At 42.7% G+C, this 22,587-nt stretch overlaps 1 protein-coding gene across 1 annotated transcript in view; it reads right to left on the minus strand.

Moving 5' to 3' along the window:
• Positions 1-321: 321 nt before the first annotated feature.
• Positions 322-22,587, minus strand: part of TPH2 (tryptophan hydroxylase 2) — a 97,785-nt gene continuing 75,519 nt past the window's right edge. The window contains exons 9-11 of the mRNA XM_070407634.1: positions 10,208-10,303; positions 1,810-1,943; positions 322-1,676 (exon numbers count right to left, since the gene is read on the minus strand). Coding sequence (XP_070263735.1) covers positions 1,502-1,676; positions 1,810-1,943; positions 10,208-10,303 — 405 coding nt within the window. The 3' untranslated portion in view covers positions 322-1,501. The remainder of the gene's footprint in view (positions 1,677-1,809; positions 1,944-10,207; positions 10,304-22,587) is intronic.

The raw sequence follows: 22,587 nt of genomic DNA on the forward strand, positions 1-22,587 counted from the left end.
CTGAACATATTTAGTCCAAAATAGTCTGTCTCATCATGGACCCATAGAAGATTTTGAAATTATATATATAATTTCCTATTAAGAGAACATCCTAGGAAATTGCTCCAGTCAATATTTTAGAATTGTTAACTTAAAAGTCATTTCATCATCTTTTCCTTCTCTACTTTTTCTCGTCTCCCCTTTCCTCCTCCCCACCTACTCCTCCCCCCACCCCCCACCCCCAGGATTCTGTACCCAAAGCAGAATGAGGAGAACAGTGTTGTGCTTGTTGAAGAAATCAGAAGAAGATGAAATTCATTCACTTATTCCGCAGGGGTTTTTTTATTTTTTCACTTAATCACCTGATTACACCTCTTATGGCAAGCATGACCAGAGATTTGTGGTGTTATCACTATTTTTTGTCCGAATGTGCCCAAATTTTGGGCACATAGACAGACTCCCAGAGATCTGGCTTGGTGTGGGCGTATGAGAGGAAACATCTGTACTGTTGGCAATAAATCTCAAACCAATCCCAATTTAGTGATGAACATTAGTTTTGATAAGCATTAGTTTCCCTTCTCTGACTACACATAAATACATGCATACACCAAGGTAAGCTTCTTAGCAATTCAAAAGCAATATGCAATGGGCTATAAACGTTGGTGCACAACTAACTATGCTACTTCAACCAAATCACTTAACCTCTCTGAGATTCAATTTCCACATCTTTGAAAGCAAAGCTCTCTGATTTTATTGCCCTCTAAAAGAAATGGGTTAAACACCTGAGCATGATAATTCACTTTATTCCAGCATAAAATTAATAGTCCCAAGATTTATTACCCATTGTTTAGTCTTTCCTAGTGTCCTTTCTGGAAGTGTTTCCTTCCGAAATGCTTTGGGAAGCATGCCACAACCCCGTTTCTACAAGGTCAGTGCAACCTGTCTATCCCATTTCTAAAAAGCTTTCTTTCCTTCCATCGTATAAATACTCAACCTACAAGTCACTCCAACTGGTGTGTTAGCACAACAATTTTTGAAACAGAATATTGAATCCTTGTTAATGTGACGGGAAGTTTAATACAATTCTGCGTTTATCTCAAGTAATGCTGTGGAAGTACTGACTCTATGGAAAGTAGAAACAGGTTCGCTGCTGTTTTCATTTTATCTAATGAACACAGAGGAAAGGCTCAGATCTGAGAAAGAAAAGGTCAAAACCTAGAATCATAAAGGGCTATTTGCTACAAAGTTTATATAGATGCAGTTTGGTTAAAGACACCAAGCAGGGATGTCGAATTGGTTAAAGATATTTAAACATATTACAATCTTTCATACAATGAGTGGTTACCTGTCACTGGGTTCTTAATGGTGTTCCACACATTAGCACAGTAAGTTACAAGCAGGTAGAGATATACATAATTGCATGCCTACTAGCCAAGCCATGGCACAGAAAGCTATTGGTGTTATATGACATTGGCTGCTGAAACCCGAAAGATCATGCTGGCAACCACACTGGTCCTGGGCATCAAATCCCCAGGTACTGGTTCATTTTGTTCAAGGCATCACACACGGTGTTCAAATCGCTGCGGAGATCCTGCACCACGTTCTCAATACTTCTGGTGTCTTTCAGAATCTCAACACTCTGTGTGTAGGGATTGAAGTATACTGAGAAGGGACGGGTAATTGACTTTGCAAAATCCCTGCAAAATAAACAGACACAGAAGCGTATGCGATCGGCCCTCATTGGTATACAAGATAGCTAGAGGGAAGAAACAGAGCCAGAAAAAAAATATTTTTTTTTATTTTCTCTGTATGGAGAAAAAACAAGCTTACCTCATCTTTTCTTTGGCTTCTTCAAAACTCTCAGAAACAAAGTAGGCCTCCTGGAAGGTGGTGATAAGGCATTCCTGTAGGCACGTTGTCTTCGGGTCAAAGGCTTTCACACAAGCCTTGTCAGAAAGAGCATGCTGCAAAACATACCGCAGGACCCGTGAAACTCCACGGTCAGGTTTCCAAAGTGCCATGACGTCACATTTCTACAACCCAGCTCCATCATTTTACAGCACCGCTCAGTTACCAGTCCGTCGTGGGGTCAACTGAGTGTTAGGGGGTTTTGTAGCTGTCGGTGTTGTTGATTTTAAGAGGAGAAATGAGATGATGGTATTATTTTATTTATTATCTACCAAATACATACGGCAAAAGAGTTCAGAGCTGTATCCCAACAGAAATGGAATTGTAAATCTATGCTATGAATAGAAGCAGGGGTAGCATAAATATGGTCCTAAATTTACTGCTCTAAGCAATGTACTGGAATTTCACTTAAATGGCAGAAGTAATAATTACCTGCATGGAGAGGTAACAGGGGCTCTGAATAAACTATTTGTGGACTCATTGAGAGACACTTTGAGGCCAGGTATCAACAGAGTCTAGAGTGGGCCTGCCAATTTGAGAAAATTTACAAAGCATTCATTTACCTTCCACCCAGTACAGCAGAGCAATACACAGCAGATAAATATTTCCGGGTGGGAACAAAAGAGCTAATATTAATAGTTTATAGGTATGCCCAGAGCAGGCATTAGGAAAACAGGAGAGCCAGGGCAATTACTCTCTGAGCCTTCATTAGCTCCATTCGGCTCACTACACGGCTGGCCGAGGAACAGCAGGGAACAATGAAGGACTGGATTCTGCAGATAAGTTCAGCGATGCTAAAAGTTCATGGTCACTTCCTGCCACGGACCACCTGCCTATTTATAGACCCTGCATCAATGATTCTCACACGGAGTGGGCATAGAATCACTAAGGAGCTCATGAAAATGCAGATACCCAGGCCTCGATTTTATTTGGTAGGTCTGGATGAATCCCAGAAGTCTGCATTTTAAAGGCATCCAAGGTGACTCAGACATAAGTGGTTGCGAAGTATATTTTGATAAACACTCCACTAGATTCTGTCTCTTAATTTCCAGGGTAAATTGGTTGAGAGAGAAAGAAAAGGGGAAGCAGTAACTGCCTTGAACTGGGAGTTGGGCAACTGGGGCTCCAATCCAGGTGGTGCTGTCTGAGCGGGTAACGTTGGCAAATTACTTCACCTCCCTGGGCCTCAGTCTCCTCAGCTGTAAAGAGAGGCTTGGGCTCTGTGATTTCTCATCCAGCCTCTGGATTCCACCCAAAGCACTCTTCCACCTTCTCCATCTCTAACTGCTATGGTTTCTGAGAGAAATGCTGAAAAACCTTTCCTGTTCAGTATTCTTGGTGCATTCCCCCAACAATTTCAAAACACGTGGAATGATTTGCAGCCTGAAGAAGGCTGTGGTTCCCTACGTTTGAAAATGTAATTGTGAACCAGAGGACTGACACTCGAGAGAAAGGGCACATGGCCCTCCGCCGTGATCTGCTTTCTGGCGAGTTCTGTTGTCCAGAGCAGTGCATACGTGAGTCAGGGGAAGTTTTTTTTGGCCCACAAACAGCTTCGTCATAAGCAGAAGGTCACTAAACCTGCAAATGCACGTGTGCCAGATTCAGTGCGGTGCAGCGAATATCAGGGGATTTGGGTTCCCCGTGACTAATAATTCTGTCCACATTTTTAAAACAACCTCAGCTTCAGGAAATAAAATGTCCTGTTATGAGAGCTGTTGCTCCTCTGCAAAGGACAGGCCTCCTGTTGGGTCGCCACCGGTTTCAGAATTAGAAGTTGCTTTCTTTGCAGCCATATCTGGGAGCATTTTAATTCAGTGTGTTGCTCTCGTAGCCCACCCACCCATCAGGACATACGAAAGGAAGGAATGTGGCTGACACAGTGTTGTTGGTCTTTCTCTCAGCCCCACATTCAGGAGCACGGGAAGAGTCAAGGCAGAGCAGCCTATAAGAACATTTAAGCCACAGCTCCCCTGGGGTATCCCTACTGAACCAACAGAAGGACGTTTCATTGGGTCTAAGATAAGCACAAAAAGGGGGTGAAACTCATCTACTAGGGTCTGCAATGCTTTCATAGGAAATTAACAACCATAACAGTCACTACGTGTAGAGAATGCCTCCAGAAAATATGTAGGCCATACTAGGGACTGGAATCAGCATAGTTTTAGAGAAATGTATCATGGGACGACTTCGCTGGACACTCAGATGAGCTTGTTTAGCCATTTTAACTGGTAAAGAGGATGAGAGGACACCAAGAAAAATTCCAGAGGCACAGGGTGCTCTGCCCCAGAATTCAAGAAAAGTCAGTGGACTCACAGCATATAATTTGAGGAAAGACCACTAGACAATATGTATCATGACTGCCTCGAGTCATATTCAAGGAAACACTGGAAGATGGTTGGTCTATGATCTCAAAAATGCAGCCCATCCGCAGGAGCCTGTGGTGTCCAATGTGCTGGTTACCTGCTGAGGACCTGTCTATCCATGGGGAAGGGGACCAGTGCTGCTCCTGGGCTGTTAGGAACATGGGGCCGATAATGGTACCCAGGACCAGCCTGGAGAATGACAAGAGCCTGGAGTTGGGGGAGCAGCCAGGGAGAGGGGACGACAAATGAAGATGTGACACACCTTTAAGTGGTCTCCTTCACCTGCCGGGGAGCTCCCTGTGTGATGACTGCCAGGAATATCCATGCAGCCCATAAGGTCCCCTGTTCTGAATACAAGAGTTCTGGTGAGTTCTGTTGTCCAGAGCAAGTATCCATATCTCGTTGATTCTAAAGCCCACTGCCCACTGAAGTGAGGTCCTACTGAGTTTGCTCCTCAGCCACTATCCATATCCCTCTCTCAGCTGCTGGGCCTTGGAGAACAGCTATCACTCCCTCTCCTCGGTGCCCAGTGGGTTCTCTGTAAACATCAAGCCAGACTGCTCCATGTCCCAGGGAACTCCGTGGTGAGTCCTTCCTGAAGTGTTCTTCAGGTGCGCTGAAGTCTGCAAGAATTAACCCAGCTTCCTGTAGAGAGGGGCCTGGTAATGCTGACAGGATCTGGTTGACAGTCCTTTATTCTCAAGCCATTTTAAAAGCCCAGGAAAGCTTGATAATCAGCTCCCCTCTTCTAAAAGGACTGTTTTGGATTTACCCATAATGCTAAAGACTAGGGCATAGGACTGGGAGCCAGGAGACCTGGATTCTAAACAGAACTGTCCCAGAAGCACAGTATTACGTGGGTGAAAAACCCCCAGGTTGGGGCACAGTTTCCTCTTTGAGCAACTCCATGAATTCTGAAGCTCTTCTTGCAATGCAGTTTGAACAGGGCCTGCACTCATACCACCAACCCCTCCCTCCACCTCTGCCAGCATGAACTGCTCGTAGCAGCCTTTCCCACTGAGCCTTGGCATGACCTTCCCACCTTTCCCAGCAGAGATGGACATTACTATTTAATTGACTTTTGTGTACAAATTAAGACTTATTTGCGATTCCGGCCTTTTCAATGAAAACATCTCTTTTCAACATCAAAAACTTCCTAGAATCCAATTGTTACCTAAAGTTCCTACATGACTTTGGACAACTTATCCCACCTCTGTAAGCCTATTTCAGTCTGCATTCCCGGAAATGGAAATACTGTACTAATAGTAACTGCAACCCAGGGCTGTGGTAAGAATTGAACAAGGCAATGCATGCAAAGTACCTGGCACAGAGGAAGTGCTCGATATATTTGTTTATCATCGCTCAGCTAGTCTTGAGATGATGTTTGGTGTGCGTGTGCATTCAGCCACAGCTGCCACCACCGGCCCCCTCTCCCCCAGGGCTCTGGAACCCACAGGTAAAGACCCATGGCCCCAGCTATGAGGCTTCCAGGCCCACACTGCAGCAGTGCTTGCCCTGGGTTCCTCAATGTAAAATCTCCCTCCCTCCCAGCCACCTGCCTTTGTAATGACACAGAGTTATTATCTCTACTATTCTAGATGGAAACCCTGTGATCCTCACCCTCTCTATTAGGACTGGTTAAAGCTGGGGGAAACACAGTGTGAAGTCGGGATTACAGGTAGGCGTTGGCCTTAGATTGTGAATAAAATAAATTTGTAAATGCCTTTACACTCACACTACAATCATCTTCTCTCACATCAGAATAACAAATATATACATTTTTATATGCACATATGTAGGTATACTATATTTTTTAACCTCTCTCTAATGCTCCTCCTGCTAACCAAGCACAACTTGGCACTGACACCCCTATTGCCAAATTTGGGGATGATGGTATCACACTTTTTTTGTGTGTGTGTCCGTGATGTTGAAAGTTTCTTCAGTTTGAATAAGCTGCAGGGGTGAGGGAATCAACTCTCTCTTCAAGCAATCCTCTCATAAAGGCCGAAGATCAGTTTCCAGCTTCCAATGCTCCGGCATTTGCTCTGTCATTACTGTTAAGAGTGCTGGATTCGGGAAGGGAAAGGAAGGAGGAAGAAGATGGGAGGTGTGAGCCAGCTGAGCAGGGTACAGGTGTGGGAGCTCAGAAGCAGTGAGTCCTAACTCTAGCTCTATCTCTCCCCACTATTATACCAGATGACCTCAGAGAACCCTCTTCTCTACAGCCTGGCAGTAATCCTGACCACCTCACAGAGTACATGGCAGTAAATACAAATGACTGTAATAAATATGAACCTGTTCTGTGAATGCTGATTAACAGCTATAAAAAGCAGTACAGCCCGGCCGGTGTGGCTCAGTGGCTGAGCATCGACCTATGAACCAGGAGGTCACCATTCAATTCCTGGTAAGGGCATATACAGGGTTGCAGGCTCGATCCCCAGTGTGGGGTGTGCAGGAGGAAGCTGATCAATGATTCTCACCATTGATGTTTCTTTCTCTCTCTCTCTCTCTCTCTCTCTCTCTCTCTCTCTCTCTCCCTTCCTCTCTGAAATTAATTTTAAAAAATATGTATTTTTTTTAAAAGCAGTACAATAAATTTACTGTGCAATGATATCCTAAAACCAAAGCCAAAGTAATAATTATTAAAAAAAATTCAAACCATCAGCTTTATCAAAACCTGCAAATCAGAACAGATGTATTTATACTCTGGGATAAAGAGAGGGGAAAGGGGCATGAAAGGAAAGACACTTCCTAGACTGTGGTTGAATGGCAGTCAATTATCCTATTTTCAACCTGTTTTTAAGTCAGTTTTCCAGATGACTTAGCTGACATTAACTGCTCTCCAAAGTGATGACGGTAAGAAAAGGCCCTACATAAACACACTTTTTTTTTTGCATCACCTTTTATCCCCTCTATGCCGCCTCCACCTTCTCCCAACCTCCTCCCCCTCCCACACAATCACCACACTGTTGTCCATGTCCATAAGTTCTCTCTTTTTTTCTTTTTTGCTCAATCCCTCTATCCCGCTAACACCCCACCCCACCAGAGCTGCCCACCTGCTCTCTGTCTATGAGTCTGTCTCTATTTTGCTTGGTAGTTCATTAAATTCCACATGAGCGTGAAGTCATATGGCACTTATCTTTCTCTGATAAACAAACTTTTAGACTTTCTGAAAGCTCATGACAAAACAGATAACTAGAACAAAAGAGAGATGAACCACTGCTGAAATTTAAAAAAAAACAAAACAGCCTTTATGGCTATCAGATTAATGTTAACTTTTACAAGCTTTTTCATATTTTTGTTTCTGCCTTTAAAGATAAAAATAAGCATTATCAAAATTGTAAAAAAAAAAAAAAAGGCAATGTTGTTATCAACAAAATAAGACAGAATAATGAAAGTTATCCTCCAAACCATAGATATACCACCTGGAAATACTTGCTCAGTTCTGAAGTACAACATCTACGCCCAGGAAAATCTAGCCTCTTAAAGCACAAAGTTTAAAACGTGTCTATTCAAGCAGAGAAGGTGAGTTGTAGATATTTATGTAAAAATTATAAAGACACCAAAACCTCCAACAACTTAGGACCTACATTTGGGCTGCAGTTGGATCACAAAAATATTTTACCACATAAGGTAACTGGATCCCAAACTGTAAGCGTGTTTACATTGGAATTATTATAATGCTATTAATAAAGTTAACCCTGCTTGGATCAAGGGCTAGTATTGATCATCTAAGTAAAAGTTAGACTGAAGTGTTGAGAAGTGTGTGAGAGGGTTGTGCATGGGACAGAGTGGGCAGGGATGGGGTGAGGGAGGGCTGCTACGAGAGCATCTGCATCACGTTATGTATTCTCTGTGCACTATCAGAAGATTTTTCTTGTAGAAAGAATGCCTGAATTGTAAAAATGGTCCAAAGTAGCAATCATAGGGATGTTGGAGTGTTGAAATTTGAGAATGGAAGAATGCTAATGACCAGAGGTGATGGACCAGAACAGGAAGATTCATGGCTGACAATGCCCTTCGTCGGTGTACATGCTTCTGGCTGATTTCCATTTCCAGACGGTTCCATCCACACCAATAGAAACAAAAACAACAGATTCACTCCAATGCTGCCTACACATGCCTCATTAACCAGATCAGAGGACCCTGTCGAAAGTTGAGGCAATAAGAGAGATTTGTTTCTTTTGTTTCTGGCGTGATTTATAAACCCTCTGAGGAGAATGTAAATAGATGTAGCTCAAGAGCTACGTGGTTTTCTGGCTCATCTTTTTTCGGGGAAATCAAAAAGCACTCTATAGCAGGCCTAAGTCTTTCAGGTATATGACATCACACTATGGCTGTGGGCTCTGGCCACTGCGCTGAGATTAACCCCAAATGGACTATTTTTGTTGAGAATTTAGTAAAAAAAATTTCACCACATTACATCAGGCTTTTGTTATGCTAAATATTATCCTCAATCCCAGCCATGCTAAGCCTCAGGCAGCCCCCTAAATCTCCTCCTCCTTGTATTCACCCTTTCCGTTCCTCAGGAATCAGCTTGGGCGGCTGGGCCCTTCTCAGGAAGCCTTCCCAGGCATGGCCCACTCTGTGCAGGCCCATTTGCCACACTGTCTGTATTATCTGATTGGGTATCTCCTGCACTAGAATGTAAACTCCTTAATAACAGGGATCCCAGGCAGTGTAGCCTCGTGGTTAAGGGTTCAGAGTCTGGAGCCCAGACTGCCTGGACGTGGTTGCGTCCAGCTCCAACACGTATTAGCTGTGTGACCTTGGGCAAGTTCCTACGTCTTTATACCTCAGTTTTCTCATCTGTAATGCTTACCTCATTATGTTGTTATGAGAATTAAATGGGTTTGAATGGCTAAAGTATCTAAAACACTAAGGTCTATTTAAGTGTCCATTGAGGTAGTTGTTATTTTCTTCTTATTCTTATTCTTCCTCATTATTTGTATCTGTATCTTCCAGTGACTGGCACCGTACAGGGTACATAGTAGGTGCTCAACCAAATGTTTGAAGGATGAAGGAATGGGGTCATAAATTGAGAGGACTTGATAAAATTATAGTTAAATTGCATCTTTCAAGAACAGAAACAACCAAACACTTCCAATTATCATATATTTCCTAATTATATAAGGATAATCAATACTCAAAATAAAAACCCTAAGATAGTCCATAATCCTGATTTTAGTCTGAATAATCAAAGAAAGATTAAATTATTTTCAGTACCATTTCTAGATTATATTTCACATTTCATTCTAAATGCATCAAAACTTACTCCACCCCAATAGTAATACTGAAGGAACCAGAATATTTAAATTATCAGATGCCCCAGGCCCCAACTTTTCTGAATAAATGATAATTTACTGTATTTTAAGGCCAAAAAAAAATAGCATTCCTTAGGCAGCATTACACATTTTAGATACCACTCAGTAAAATAACCATATGTGTATTTAGTCTTTTTCTAAATTATATATGTTCCACATATGTTTTAATACACATCAATTTTGAAGAAGTTAAAATAATGTCAAATTCCCCTTTGGGAATAAATGCCGGGGTGTCCGGTGGAGCCATGGGGGTGACAGAAGTGAGAGCAGCCAAGGCACCCTTACAAGCAAATTTCCATCAGTGGAAGCACCGCTAGCTCATTGCCCACTTTGCAGCACTAAATTTAGGGCAGTCATTTGTTAGCCGACGTTTTAGCATACATTTGTCATTCCTGTTGATTGTGCACATAGCTGCTCCTCCATTTGAGTCACGCCACAAACCCAGAAAGGCATGACCCATTTTCAGAAGTGCAAAAAGTTAGGTTAGCACCCACGTTGAGGTGCCAACTCCTCTGTGTTAAATATTTATGGAGTATCTGCAAGTAGAAATGCGCAGACAAACAAATCAATATTTTCCATGACCTTGAACCAGTTTGCTTGGGAAGGATACTTTCGTTCACAGCTTCATACCTTTAATTCTCCAATGGAAGAAAGCAGTCCTGCTCCATATGCCCGCAGTTGCCCTTCTTGCTTGCAAAGGCCAAACTCAATTGTAAAGAAATAGCACTAAAAAAAAAAAAAAAAAAAAATCAACACACATCCAGTAAACTGGTCAACAAGTTCTTTCTTAGAATAAAATGGTGCACTGTGCGTAATTTCTTCAACCATGTCAATTTACAATCAAAAATATTTATTGAAATCTACTTTCTTGTTTAATAATCCCTTCCTAGGTTAGAGGTATACAGAAAAGGTATCAACCACTAGAAGTCTTATGCTTGCTAGGTTCAGAAACCCTGTGAGTCATACAGATCCCATGCAATAATTTTAAAAGTAAAAAAAAAAAAAAAAAACAGATTACAAAATAAATGAATATGTTATCATGATAATGTTGTAAGAATATGCTATTATGTTTACTAGGTTGTGTTTTAGTGATACTAATAAGTTCATGCATATGTGAAAACATAATATAGAATCTAATGATCCCAAACTGATGTTTGCAGTTTGTTTATTAATTCAACAAACATTTGTTGAGTACCTTCGGGATGCCAATGATTGGTAAAGAAACAAGAGAGAGACCAATAAAGCAAGTACATGACAACTAAATTACCAAAACCACAACTTTAGTATGTTTTTAGTGATAACTTAAGTGTATGTACACATATATATATTTAAATATATATAGTAAGAACCATTTCATTGACCTGCAGTATATCAGCACCAACTACTACAGCTTTCCCAAGATATTAAAATCTACAATTGGTTCTGTTGAGTTGAGGAAATTAACCTAGACAGACAGGAACCTCTGTACAACCAAAAATTCACAATGCTCTTGAGAGAAGCTGAAATCACACTATTTTTGCTTTGAGAAAAAAGTGAGAAGCTGACAATGAGCAATAAAACTTGCATCAAATTAACACCGTCCTGCATTAGTGATGACAGGGTGCTGAAGGTGCTGAGAAAGAGGAGAATTTCAACACTCCTGAAAGGGGCAGAAAATAATATTTCTAGCCCATGCCAGTTGCTCTATTTTTATTTGGAGGTGAACGTGCCCCTTGGTTCAGGAAGGTTTTCTGTTTCTTCAGTGTGAGGATGATCTGAAGTTGCATGGGCTAATGCCCGGCAGCTCTGGGCTGGACCCAAAGGACTGGTCAGTCCAGGTCACGGAGCTGAACCTCTAGAAGCACATTTTCTTTTCCTGGTTCACCTCCCAAGAAAGCTAAGATGATAGCCCTTCCTACCCCCATCACCCATCGTGCCCACGGGCACCCTCCTGTGTTCTGACTTTTCTTTCTTTCCCATCACACCACTGTTCCGCCATGGTCTTCACTTTATTTATGTTTTGCCTGTACCATTTGTCATCTGTCTCCCCACCCTGGATTATAAACTCTATGAGAACAGGGATCTGTCTGTTCACCTAGAACAGGGTTTCCCAAGCTCAGCACTACTGACAGGTTAGGTTGAATAATTCTCTATTGGGTGGATGGGTGGGTGGGTGTCCTGCATATGGTGGAATGTTTATGGGCCTCTACTCACTAGATGCCAGTAGCACCCCCGCCCCAGTTATAACCACCACAAATGTCACTAGACATTGAAATATGTTCCCACAGGAGGAACATCACTCTTGGTTGAGAACATTAATATGGAATAGTGTCTAAAACACAATAAGAGCTCCATAAATATTTGGTGAATTATCTCTAAGTTAATTAGGCTTGTTGTGTGGCGGTATGACCTGGAGGAAAGAAACATAATGAGGCCTGCGTTCAAGTGTAAGCCCTGCTTTTAATTAGTTATGTGACCACAACCTCTCTAGCATATAGTTTTTCTGCCCGTGGCATCCATTCATTCATTCATTTATTCTATAAACACTCCTTGAGTACCTATGTGCCAGACTCTGCTTTAGCTGTTAAGGATATGCAATGAACAAAGCAACAAAGTCCCCATCCCCATAAAGCATATATGCTATGCTGAGATGAGACAGGCAACAATAACAACCACAAAAATCAATACGCAGGGTAATTTCAGGTAGAATATGCTGTATAAATAAAACCATGTAATGTGTCAGATATTAAGCAAAAGACATGGCTATTTTAGGTGGAGAGGTCAGGGAAGGCCTCCCTGAGGGAGAAATATTTAAACTGCAACCTGCTTGAAAAACAGCCTTCTGTGCAAAGATCTAGGGCAGGAATGGAGCACATCCAAGCCGTGTAAGGCCCGCAAAATCCCTTGGTCTGGCCCTGCCAAGGCCTCAGGGGTGAGTTAATTAAGTGTTTAACCAAATATAGCAGGCTAATTTTTAAGCTGATAATTTTGTATGGCCCTCCAACAATGTTATAAATATCCAGATGGCCCTTGGCAGAAAAAGGTTTCCCACTCCTGGTCTAGGGAAAAGAGTATTCCCAGCAGAGGAAGTGCAAAGGCCCTGTGGCGGGAACAGACTTGTATTTCGAAGGACAATGGGAAGTCATTGAAAGGTTTTAGGCCTGGAGAGAGATGCTCTAATTTAATTTTCAAACGATCATGCTGGTGCTGGGTTAAGAATAGATTGCAGAGGGGCAAGAATGAAAGCAAAGAGACCAGTTAGATTCTCAACCTTCCTAATGCTGTGACCCTTTAATACAGTTCCTCATGTTGTGGTGACCCCCAACCATAAAATTATTTTCGTTGCTACTTCATAACTGTAATTTTGCTACTGTTATGAATCGTAATGTAAATATCTGATATGCAGGATGTATTTTCATTGTTCGCGACCCACAGGTTGAGAACCGCTGATAGAAGGAAGTGGCAGCCAAGAGACAAGGAAGTTGAATGACTTGAATAGACTTACTTGGGCAAGGGGTAGCAGGGGGTTGGGAGAAGGCAATATCACATAGGCCTCTCATGAGAAGAACCAAAATAAGAGCTGTGAATATGTTTTGAAAAGTTGGAATACACAGGATAATTTCAGGTAGAATATGCTATACATATAAGTAAAATCATGTAACGTGTCAGATTACACAATACTGGGTACAATGAAGAGAAATGATCATATATACTCATAAAACAAGAAGACTGAAAGTTCACCCTCCTATTTTATCAAAAGGAAACTCACGTCTAAGGAGATTAAGTGATTTGCCCAGGACCAGTCTACATGGTGACATTTAAGAGATCTAGAGCTCAGTATTTTAAAGTTTCTAGGTAAAAGATTAATAAATGCATGATTTTCCCTGACAACCAAAAAATGGAGAAATAAAAGTCAAACAGGAAAATTAGAATCTCATAGCATCTTCTTAGTGTGTCTTTAAGATGACTTCTCTAATGTATATTGCACATGATGTGAAATCCTTGGAATCTTAACACTGCATACAGAAGTATTTGTAAAATAAAATAAAAAATGTGCTGTCATGTTCTAAAGCCTCCAAAATACACATATGGAGCCTTTCAGTCAACCTATTAAGAGCATTTACCGCCCTGGCTGGTTTGGTTCAGTGGATAGAGCAGATTAAAGGGTCCCAGGTTCAATTCTGGCCAAGGACACATGCCGGGTTGTAGGCTCGATCCCCAGTAGGGGATGTGCAGGAGGCAGCCGTTCAATATTCTCTCTCATCATGGATGTTTCTAGCTCTCTCTCCCTCTCCCTTCCTCTCTGAAATCAATAAAGAAATATACTTTTAAAAAAAAAAAAGAGCATCTTCCATTTTCCTTATGCTACATCATTGCATACATACTGCATGTTCATGGTTATGGCCTAAACCAAAACAGGCTGAGGGAGCCCCTGAGAAAATACGGTGTACTGTGCACACAGTCTTCAGATGGATTTGGCATCCCATCTAATTTTAAGAGAAATTAAAAGGTCTGCATCAACTCAACTAAAGATTCAAAGCTACACCTATCCGTGTGTCTTTAGTCCTTGTGCTTCTAGAATCAGGGCAACCTCAGAGGAGAGAGTGTGTTCTCTTCCCATCACCAGGAACACTCTCAGGCCCCAGACCTCTTCTGGGGGTCCTTCCAGAAACCCTGGCCTTACACAGCTCCGTCTGCTCTTTTCTTTTATCCACCTTTCCCTTTGGTTTCCTATTGTCCTCAACCATGAAAGGTACCTACATGCTGCTTCCACAGCCCACTCTCCCCGCAGAATTAAGACCTTTTGCTCTGAGACAGTTTTCCATTTGTAGCTCCACATGTGGCTACCAGGTAAAGAGAAATGGTAAAATGTACCTGAACCTTTGCTGTTGGCAACATTTCAATGACGGACTGGCTCAGAATAATTTTCTTTTTCTGTTCCAGTAGCAATAGAGCCCTCAAAATGCAGGCTGTCCTGGTTGGTCATGGTCCTAATGGGGAAGAGGGGCGACTGCACATTTCTTTCGTCTGATGTTAAATGCAAGGCCTGTGTAGCATTGAACTGGGTGACCCCTTGACGACCTTTCAGAATCCAAGAACTAATTGCTTCTGAAACGGTTAAGAAACTATCATTTGTTTTTCTCAGAGAATTCTCCAGATGTGGATCTATAATATATCCCCTAGAGATTTACCAAATAATTAGCCTACCTATTATTTAAAAAACAAATAAACAACAACAAAAAAACCCTTGAGCCTTATAAAACCAGTAAAAGAGAATTACAGATTCTTGGCCACTAATGTCCTTTAAACAGAAACAAATAATAATACTAAGAGTAGCACCTCCCAAATTGAAGGTTATCTTTCATCAAAGCTGAAGTTCATGAATTCCGAGTTTTACATGCCACTAATTATATGTAATTATTTATAAATATTTCATTTGAATATAATTACATATAATCATTAACCAAAAACCAAAACAGGAATGATAGACTGGACCTCTTCCACAGAAAGAAAGCAGAGTCATTTACATACACAGAGTCATTAAGCAAAAGAAAGTCTGAGTGACAGTCTGAAATCCAAACCCTGCTGTGGAACAGGCTGCTGGCAGTGCTTCCACAGAGCAGGTGCTGAGGGAATGCGATAGGTCGCCCAATGCTGCCACCGTCAGGTCACTGCCGGTAGCACAGCACTTCTGCAGCAGTTCCGGGAGCCAAATGAGCAGTCCTGATGAGAGAGAGCTTAAGAGAACACAGTTCATAGAGACTGAACACACCAACACAACACCACTGGTCCCACATGGTGACTTACAGAAGCCCACAATGCAACGTCCTTCTTACGTTTGGTGTGAGGTACCTGAAGTTTTGGCTAAGACACATATTCCAGGTAAAGAGATGAACAGGTTGGTGTTTTTTTTCAAAGAACTCTTGATGGAAAAGAAATTTACTGTTCCAATTTCCCTCTTAAAAGGTCCTTTTGCCTCCCACTTTTCCCCACTCCCTGAGTCCAGGGAATAACTATATAACCTATAGAGTCATGCAACCCGTCCCCCTCCCCCGGCCTTCACCACACTAACTATGTAAACTGCAAATACTCCCAAGAGTCACGCATGAAGCCAGATCACATTAAGTACAATGACGACCCCCACATGTTATCTGCAGCAGAACAAGGGTTCCTGGCCGGGAAAGCTCCCTGGGACGGACTTAGAGAGGGAGCAGAAAGGGAGAGTTTGCATGCTTCATGATTTTTCCCTGCGTTAGTCCTGTGTGAAATAAGAGCGTAAGAAATGCTGAAAGACACTAGTCATCTGCAGGCCTAGGGCTGCAGCTGCTCTGTCACCACGGACCACTCCCCCCACTCTCGGAGCCTCCCCTGGGCACAAGGAAGCCACTCCTCGCGTGTTCGCAGATATGAGGGCCCGTCACTGCACGGATTCCAGGTCCCACCGTCTGAATGCCTTGAGCCACTGCAGCTACGCCTAGATATCTAGACTCGTATTTTACCATGAGCCTCTAAATGAAAATCACCATAGCTCTTGCCAAGTCACAACATATTCAAAATACATTTTAAATTTACATTTATTAAATTCTGTGCTCAGCTCTAGTTAACATTACAAAAGTACCTAAAGATATGGTTCTATGCTCGAGAAACCTGCCATTATGGGTGGGAAGACCAGAGTCTTATTAATATAACACTAATAATTGAACGCTGCTCTTTTTACCCCACCACAAAATTCTCTGTCTTGAAATCACGGTGTGCTTATCAGTCTCAGAACACAAAGATGATGAAGCTTGTGTTGGACTTTGAAAGATAAATGGAATGTTGGGAGGGCTTTGGAAAGAGGGAAAGTGACTGGAAATAATAAGGTGAAGGGGTTGGGGGAGGAGGTGATGTAAGAGAGCCCGAAGTGTGCGTCATGGGGAGGTAGAGGTAAGTCAAGTGATGGGATATCCCATCAAGCTCCACTTGAACTGGCCGAGACTGCCCCTCTGGACAGTGATTCTCCTCAAAGCAAGACAGACAAAAACAAGTAGAGAAAAAGAAGAGGGCTGGGATTTGAGCAACTTGTCTTGTCAGCTAGAAAACAATGACCTGAATTGTGCAAACAGCATATATTGTCTTAGGTTAAGAACAGCCATCAAGTGAATTAAAATGTAAAAACCTAAGCTCTGAGGAAACATTATGGCAAACCTTGTGGAAAATTGATCATCAAATATAAGAGGATCGTCCATAGGAGAAAAAAAAAGCGTCAGCAGAAAACAACTTTTATTGAAGAATACATCGACATAGGCAATTTCCAGCAGTACTGTGTTAGTCGGGGTTTCTCTGTGGTTCTTAATACTCTTTCCTATATCTCTCAGGTTGCTTTCAAGAACAAATGGATTTTGTTTAAATGCCCTCCGGCCATTTCAGTTTTATTGCCCCTTCTTCAGCTTATCTGAGAGCATTTTCAATTTCAAAGGAGATCACCTGACTTATTATCATTTAACATTTACTAGATTTTTATGGTATTTTTTTATCTAAAAGAAAAAAAAAAAAAGAAATATCCCTCATTCTCTTCCTCCCACTCATGGACTAACAGGAGTAACAAACAATCACTTACCATCAGTGACACCCAGCAGTTGGTCCACCTCTAAAACCCTGACAAGACCCACTGCAAGACACTTCATCCCCATGGCTGACCGGCAGGTCACAATGCCAATCACAAAACTTCACTGTCCCCAAGTCCCTAGTGTAAAGGTCCAAGCTTCTTCATATGGCAGAAAAGACCCTCCATTGTTGTAGGCAGTTAGACAGACATGAGCAGAGCAAGGACGATGGGCCAGGTACAGAAGGTCGCCAGCATGGAAAGTCCCAGGGGCCTAGCAATGGACAATCAATTGTAGGGTGAGAAGACTTGCCCCCAGGGTGACTTTTCCGCCCCTAGCATATCACTCCATGAGGTTTGGACCCCTTGACCTTTCCTCCCTAGAAATAACATCTTTGCCTCAACTGTATTTCAGCTCCAGGCCCAGATAAGCAACAAAACCAGCCACTGCTGAGGTCAGAACTGAAGCATGCATTGAATAATGACCCTCTGCCCTGGTGCAGGCCAATCAATCAGTGGAGACCACAACCCTGAAAAGATACACCTGGAAAACTGCTGAATATTCTGTTAGGAACTTTCCCTAGGACAGTGATGGCGAACCTATGACACGCGTGTCAGAGGTGACACGCGAACTCATTTTTTTGGTTGATTTTTCTTTGTTAAATGGCATTTAAATATATAAAATAAATATCAAAAATATAAATCTTTGTTTTACTATGGTTGCAAATATCAAAAAATTTCTATATGTGACACGGCACCAGAGTTAAGTTAGGGTTTTTCAAAATGCTGACACGCCGAGCTCAAAAGGTTCGCCATCACCGCCCTAGGACCTCCCCTAAATCTGTCCTTAAAATCCTTAAAACAGAGGACCCAGTATGCTCTCCTCCCAGAAGCACACCCTTGCCTTTCACCCTCTCCCTCCCCCATCCCCAACCACGTTACCATCAGCTTCCTCCCTCCCAAGCTGCAAGGGCACTTCCTTTACCTCTATAACTTGTGTCCTAAGCCCATTTCTTCTAGGAATTACTTTTTCTACCTGCACAATTTACCCAGTAAATGTTCTCTTACAGTTTGGGCCTTGCTCTGAATTCTTTCCTAGCCAGAACCCAAGTACCAATGTTGCTGAACCCAGGTTTGGTCTGACCCCACCGGTCAGGCACCTGGTGCCCTTCCCACTGCCTACAATACCAGGACCTAGCCCCTCCCTCCTCCAGACCTATCTCTCAGCCTCTTCCTCCCTACTGCCCACCACTCAGGGACTATTTGCAACTGTGCAGCTGAGGGCACTCTCTTCAGCTTCCCACCTAGGCCTTTGCACACAGCTTCCTTCTGCCTGGAGTGCTCTTGTCACTGACCGTCACCTTTGCCCAATCCCTGCCTGTGCACCAGGGTAGGTAGTCCTCCTCTCACCCATGGTGTAGCCTATGGATCCAAACTGAAATCGCCTGTCTTCTTGCCTCTCTTCCCACCAGACTCTGAACTCCCTGAGGTCGGGGACAGTGTTTGACTTGGGTTTTTTGTTATTGTTTAATGTCTGGTTGATAGCACCCTGCCTGACATGTGGCAGATACTCTGCAAATATTGAAGGAAGGGAGGAAATGGTTAAACAAGAAGAGTTTCCCAGTGGCTAAGACAACAGGGTCAGTGCTGATATTCCAGACCCGTAGTTATTACCATCAGCAAATTTTCTAATATTACAGGCTCTGAAAAGATGAAAACCTTTCTACTGTACCCATCAAATCAGTTTTCACTTATGGCTTCAGAAATACATCTGTGCCTTGACCTCTCTCTCATTGGCCACCTCAATAACAGCCAATGCCCTCCATGCAGGAAGAAGGCAGGAGCTGGCCTCCTCTCAGGCTGTCAGGAACCAGGAGGTTGATTGGCAGGTAACTCCTGTGAAAACTCAGCTGTCTGTGGTTAAGTGGCTTCTAGCCTCCTTCATTACTACAAGCTGCGACTCTGAAAACCCACTGATTCCGACATCTGGATCCTCATCAGAAGATGGGGCAGGGTGGGGGGGGGGGAGGGCTATGGGGGGAGAGATTTTCAGTTTGCTGTTTCTGAACGTGGGAGCCAGCTGGAGACTAGCCAGGGAAAATACTCACTGCTCGGTCAAGGTATAGCGAAGTCTGACTGTGATAGATCCAGGCCCTGAAGTGCCTCACAGCCCAGGCTGCTCAGAATTAGCAGCTACAAGGAATTTCTGTCAGCATCACTGCCCAGACCTTCACTGAGCAGATGATGACACACAAGATCAGACAAACGCTATTTCACCTGGAGATGAATTTGTGCGATGACCATCCTTCCAATTCTGTCTTCCACATAATTTTGTGCCTCTTTAAAAAGGGTATTATGAATACAAATAGGCTTCTTGCTAATGCCTTCTGGACCTGCAGGTACTTTGAGTTTCACAAATCAAAAGCTGGTTTTCTATTCATCAGTATTATTCCTTGGACCCTAGATGTAGTACACGAGCCTCAATGCGACATCTCCATAACAAAACAATTCACATAGTGTGTCTCTTCTTTTAAAGCAATTCCATCTTCTTCCAAACGACCCTTTGCTGAACTTATATAATTAAGCACCTTGAAATGGCTAAACTTCCCTCTGAGGACACACGCACACACACGCCCATCATTTCATACCAGGTGCATGGATTAGCATTCCATTTTTATATATGTGCTTAATCTACTTTGCACAGAAGACCTACTTAAGCAAATGCTATAGATTCAGAAGTGCCCAAGAACTGACTTTTATGACCTAAGCAATTCTGCGCTCCTTGAAAGAGAAGAAAACTGATGAGTGCATTCCTGGCCATTCATTTTTCGGCATGCCCTAAAATGTTCTGCATCAAATCACACATTCTCCCCAGATGTGGTGATTTTAAAGGTCAGCTCTTGAATGCTGGTATGAAAAATGAGGTTTTTACTGACTCCCTAGTAAACTGTGGGTAGTCACCACTGCCTTGAAAGGGTCGTTTTATTTTTATCTCTGCCTTACGATAAGCAACGCCCTCCTCGACACTTGGGCTACAGAGCTTGAACGTTCTCAGCTATTTCTTTCCAGGCAAGACCAGGAATTCTAGAGGATGATCATATGTCTGAAAACTGACAAGAAAGGTATGTTCAGCGGGAGAGCCATTCTCACTGCTCCACTGCACTGAGCCGTCTTCTATTTGAAGTTTTTATTAATGAAGTCATGTTTCTTTTCTAGTCACTAACCATCACCACTACCATCATCATCTCTCACACTCGGAGTCGACACTACCGTCTATATGTATAAATGGAGCTGAAAGATTTACCTGTAAACTGGGGTCCCTGTCACAATGGGGGTCCATGGGTGATTCAACCGCCAAACAGCATTTCGGCTCTGTTGAGCTTCCGTCTCTAACAATAATCACTGCCAGTTACTGAAACCTACACGCTTGCACAGTGCAAAGCACTTGACCTCATGCTCACGCCTCGAGAGGCAGGTGCTATGAAGGTGATATAATATGGTGGTTTCGGCGCATTGACTGTGGAGTGAAAGAACGAGGGTTCAAGGGCAGGCTCTGCCATTGACTTCACCTTAGGAAAGTTATTTAGCCTTTCTCAGTCTTAGGTTCCTTTGTCCATAAAATGAATGAATAACTAACATGTATGAAATGCTCACTATGTAAATCCCTCATTTTACAGATAGGATAACTGAGACTTGATTGAGTAACTTGGGCAAGTTTAGGGCTGATAGAGCTGGATTGGAATCAGTTGTGCCTGACCCCCAATATCTATCTTGTTTGTACTACACCACACTGTTCTCCCTCTCTTCTCAGACCCCTCAGTGACTTGGACACTGCAGACCCCTGGAATTTATGCCTTGTTCTTGACAGTTGAGCTGTGTGTCGGGAAAGACAGGGGTCTGTCTAGCTTGCCTGAAACCATCCTTCTATAGCTTGCCCTGGGAAAGTGTCTTCATTGCCTTTGTGGCCTCTGGATCGGCCAAGTAACACAGCATAGGCTGAATATGTAATTATTTTGTCCCCAGAGGCATTAGTGAGAACAGAAGGCACTGATTTGTAATCCCAGGGGATAGCAAGACTTAAAAGAGTCTGAATCCCACTTCTGTAACCATAACCGGCCTCCAGGACACCGAGCGCCTGTCTTTGCTGCCTCACCTGGTCACACCTTGCCCTGACATCCTACACTCCTGGGGAGTGGTTTGGTATAAGAGATTGGGACTTAGAAAACCTAATCACTCCATCCCTGCCACTATTTACTGTATGGTCTTGAGCAAGTCTTCTCACTTGTCCAAACCTCCATTTATTCATTTATAAAATGAGGAGCCCCTTCCTTGCCAAATGTTTACTGAGCCCCAATTGTGTGTCCAGCACCCTGTGGCTACCAGGGACTGTGTTAGGGGACCATCATATGAGTCCTGCTTATCTTGAAGGGGCATTAGGAGACTCAAACGCTAAGTCGGTGTAAGAGCTATAACGTAGGCGACAGTTTCCTGCTCTGAGGTGATTAAGACCATAGTTGTCTTCGTGGCTGACTCATCTTGTCTCTGGCTCAAATTCTATAGAGAAATTCCTCTGGGTAGAAGATTATGGGCTTAATTACAACTCGACAGTTCCTGAAACCCAATCTAAGGAGCTCTCCAATATGCAGGTAATTCATTGCGATGTAAAATTTTCCTAAACTATTAACCTCTGCTCTATCAGTAAGTACATATAACAGAAAATTTAAAATTACCAATTTGCCTGCTGAAAAAGTCTTCCCCTAGGAAACTACCTTTGATCATCCATCCCATATCCTGAAACAGATGGAAGTGCCCTCCTTCCCCCATCTTTGCACTTATCACATTATATTTAAACCCCACCAGTATCCTTCACTAGACTCTAAGTCCCCAAGAAGCGGACCATGTCTACCTGTTTCACAGTTGAATTACCATTGCCTGACACATAGTAGAGGCTCGGTAAATATTAACAAATGAGTAAGTGAATGGGCCATAATTGATTCTATCAGAGTTGTAAAAACGATATTTAGCAGGAATCCAACAAGGTCATACCTTTGCTAGATCACCTTGGCAAAGAAGCAGAATCCAATGCTCTTCCTACCGATGATAGCCTTGACTTTGATCTTGGGAGAACTAAGTCTTCCCAATTATATTTGAGGAAGGAATAGGTGAGCATCCCAAAAAAAGTTTCTGCGAAAGCTAAGCACTTAAATGTTTCTAAAGCATGCCATTTTAAGGTATGTACCCTTGTTTTATCACAGAGAACTCTGAGACCTTGCTAATTAGACACCAACATAGGACCCCTGTTACCAACATGGAGGGAGACACATCCAGAAAATGCATCGAAACGAGAGCAAACGACATCGTTTGGAACTCTTCCAATAGCTTCTTTGCATGCTTCTACGTTAATGCAGCCATCTTACAGCCAAAGTGCAAACACCTGGCTTGAATT

The sequence above is a fragment of the Myotis yumanensis genome, unplaced genomic scaffold (genome assembly GCF_028538775.1).
Source record: "Myotis yumanensis isolate MYYU_CA2020_CCGP unplaced genomic scaffold, mMyoYum1.0.hap1 SCAF_3, whole genome shotgun sequence".
Taxonomy (NCBI): domain Eukaryota; kingdom Metazoa; phylum Chordata; class Mammalia; order Chiroptera; family Vespertilionidae; genus Myotis; species Myotis yumanensis.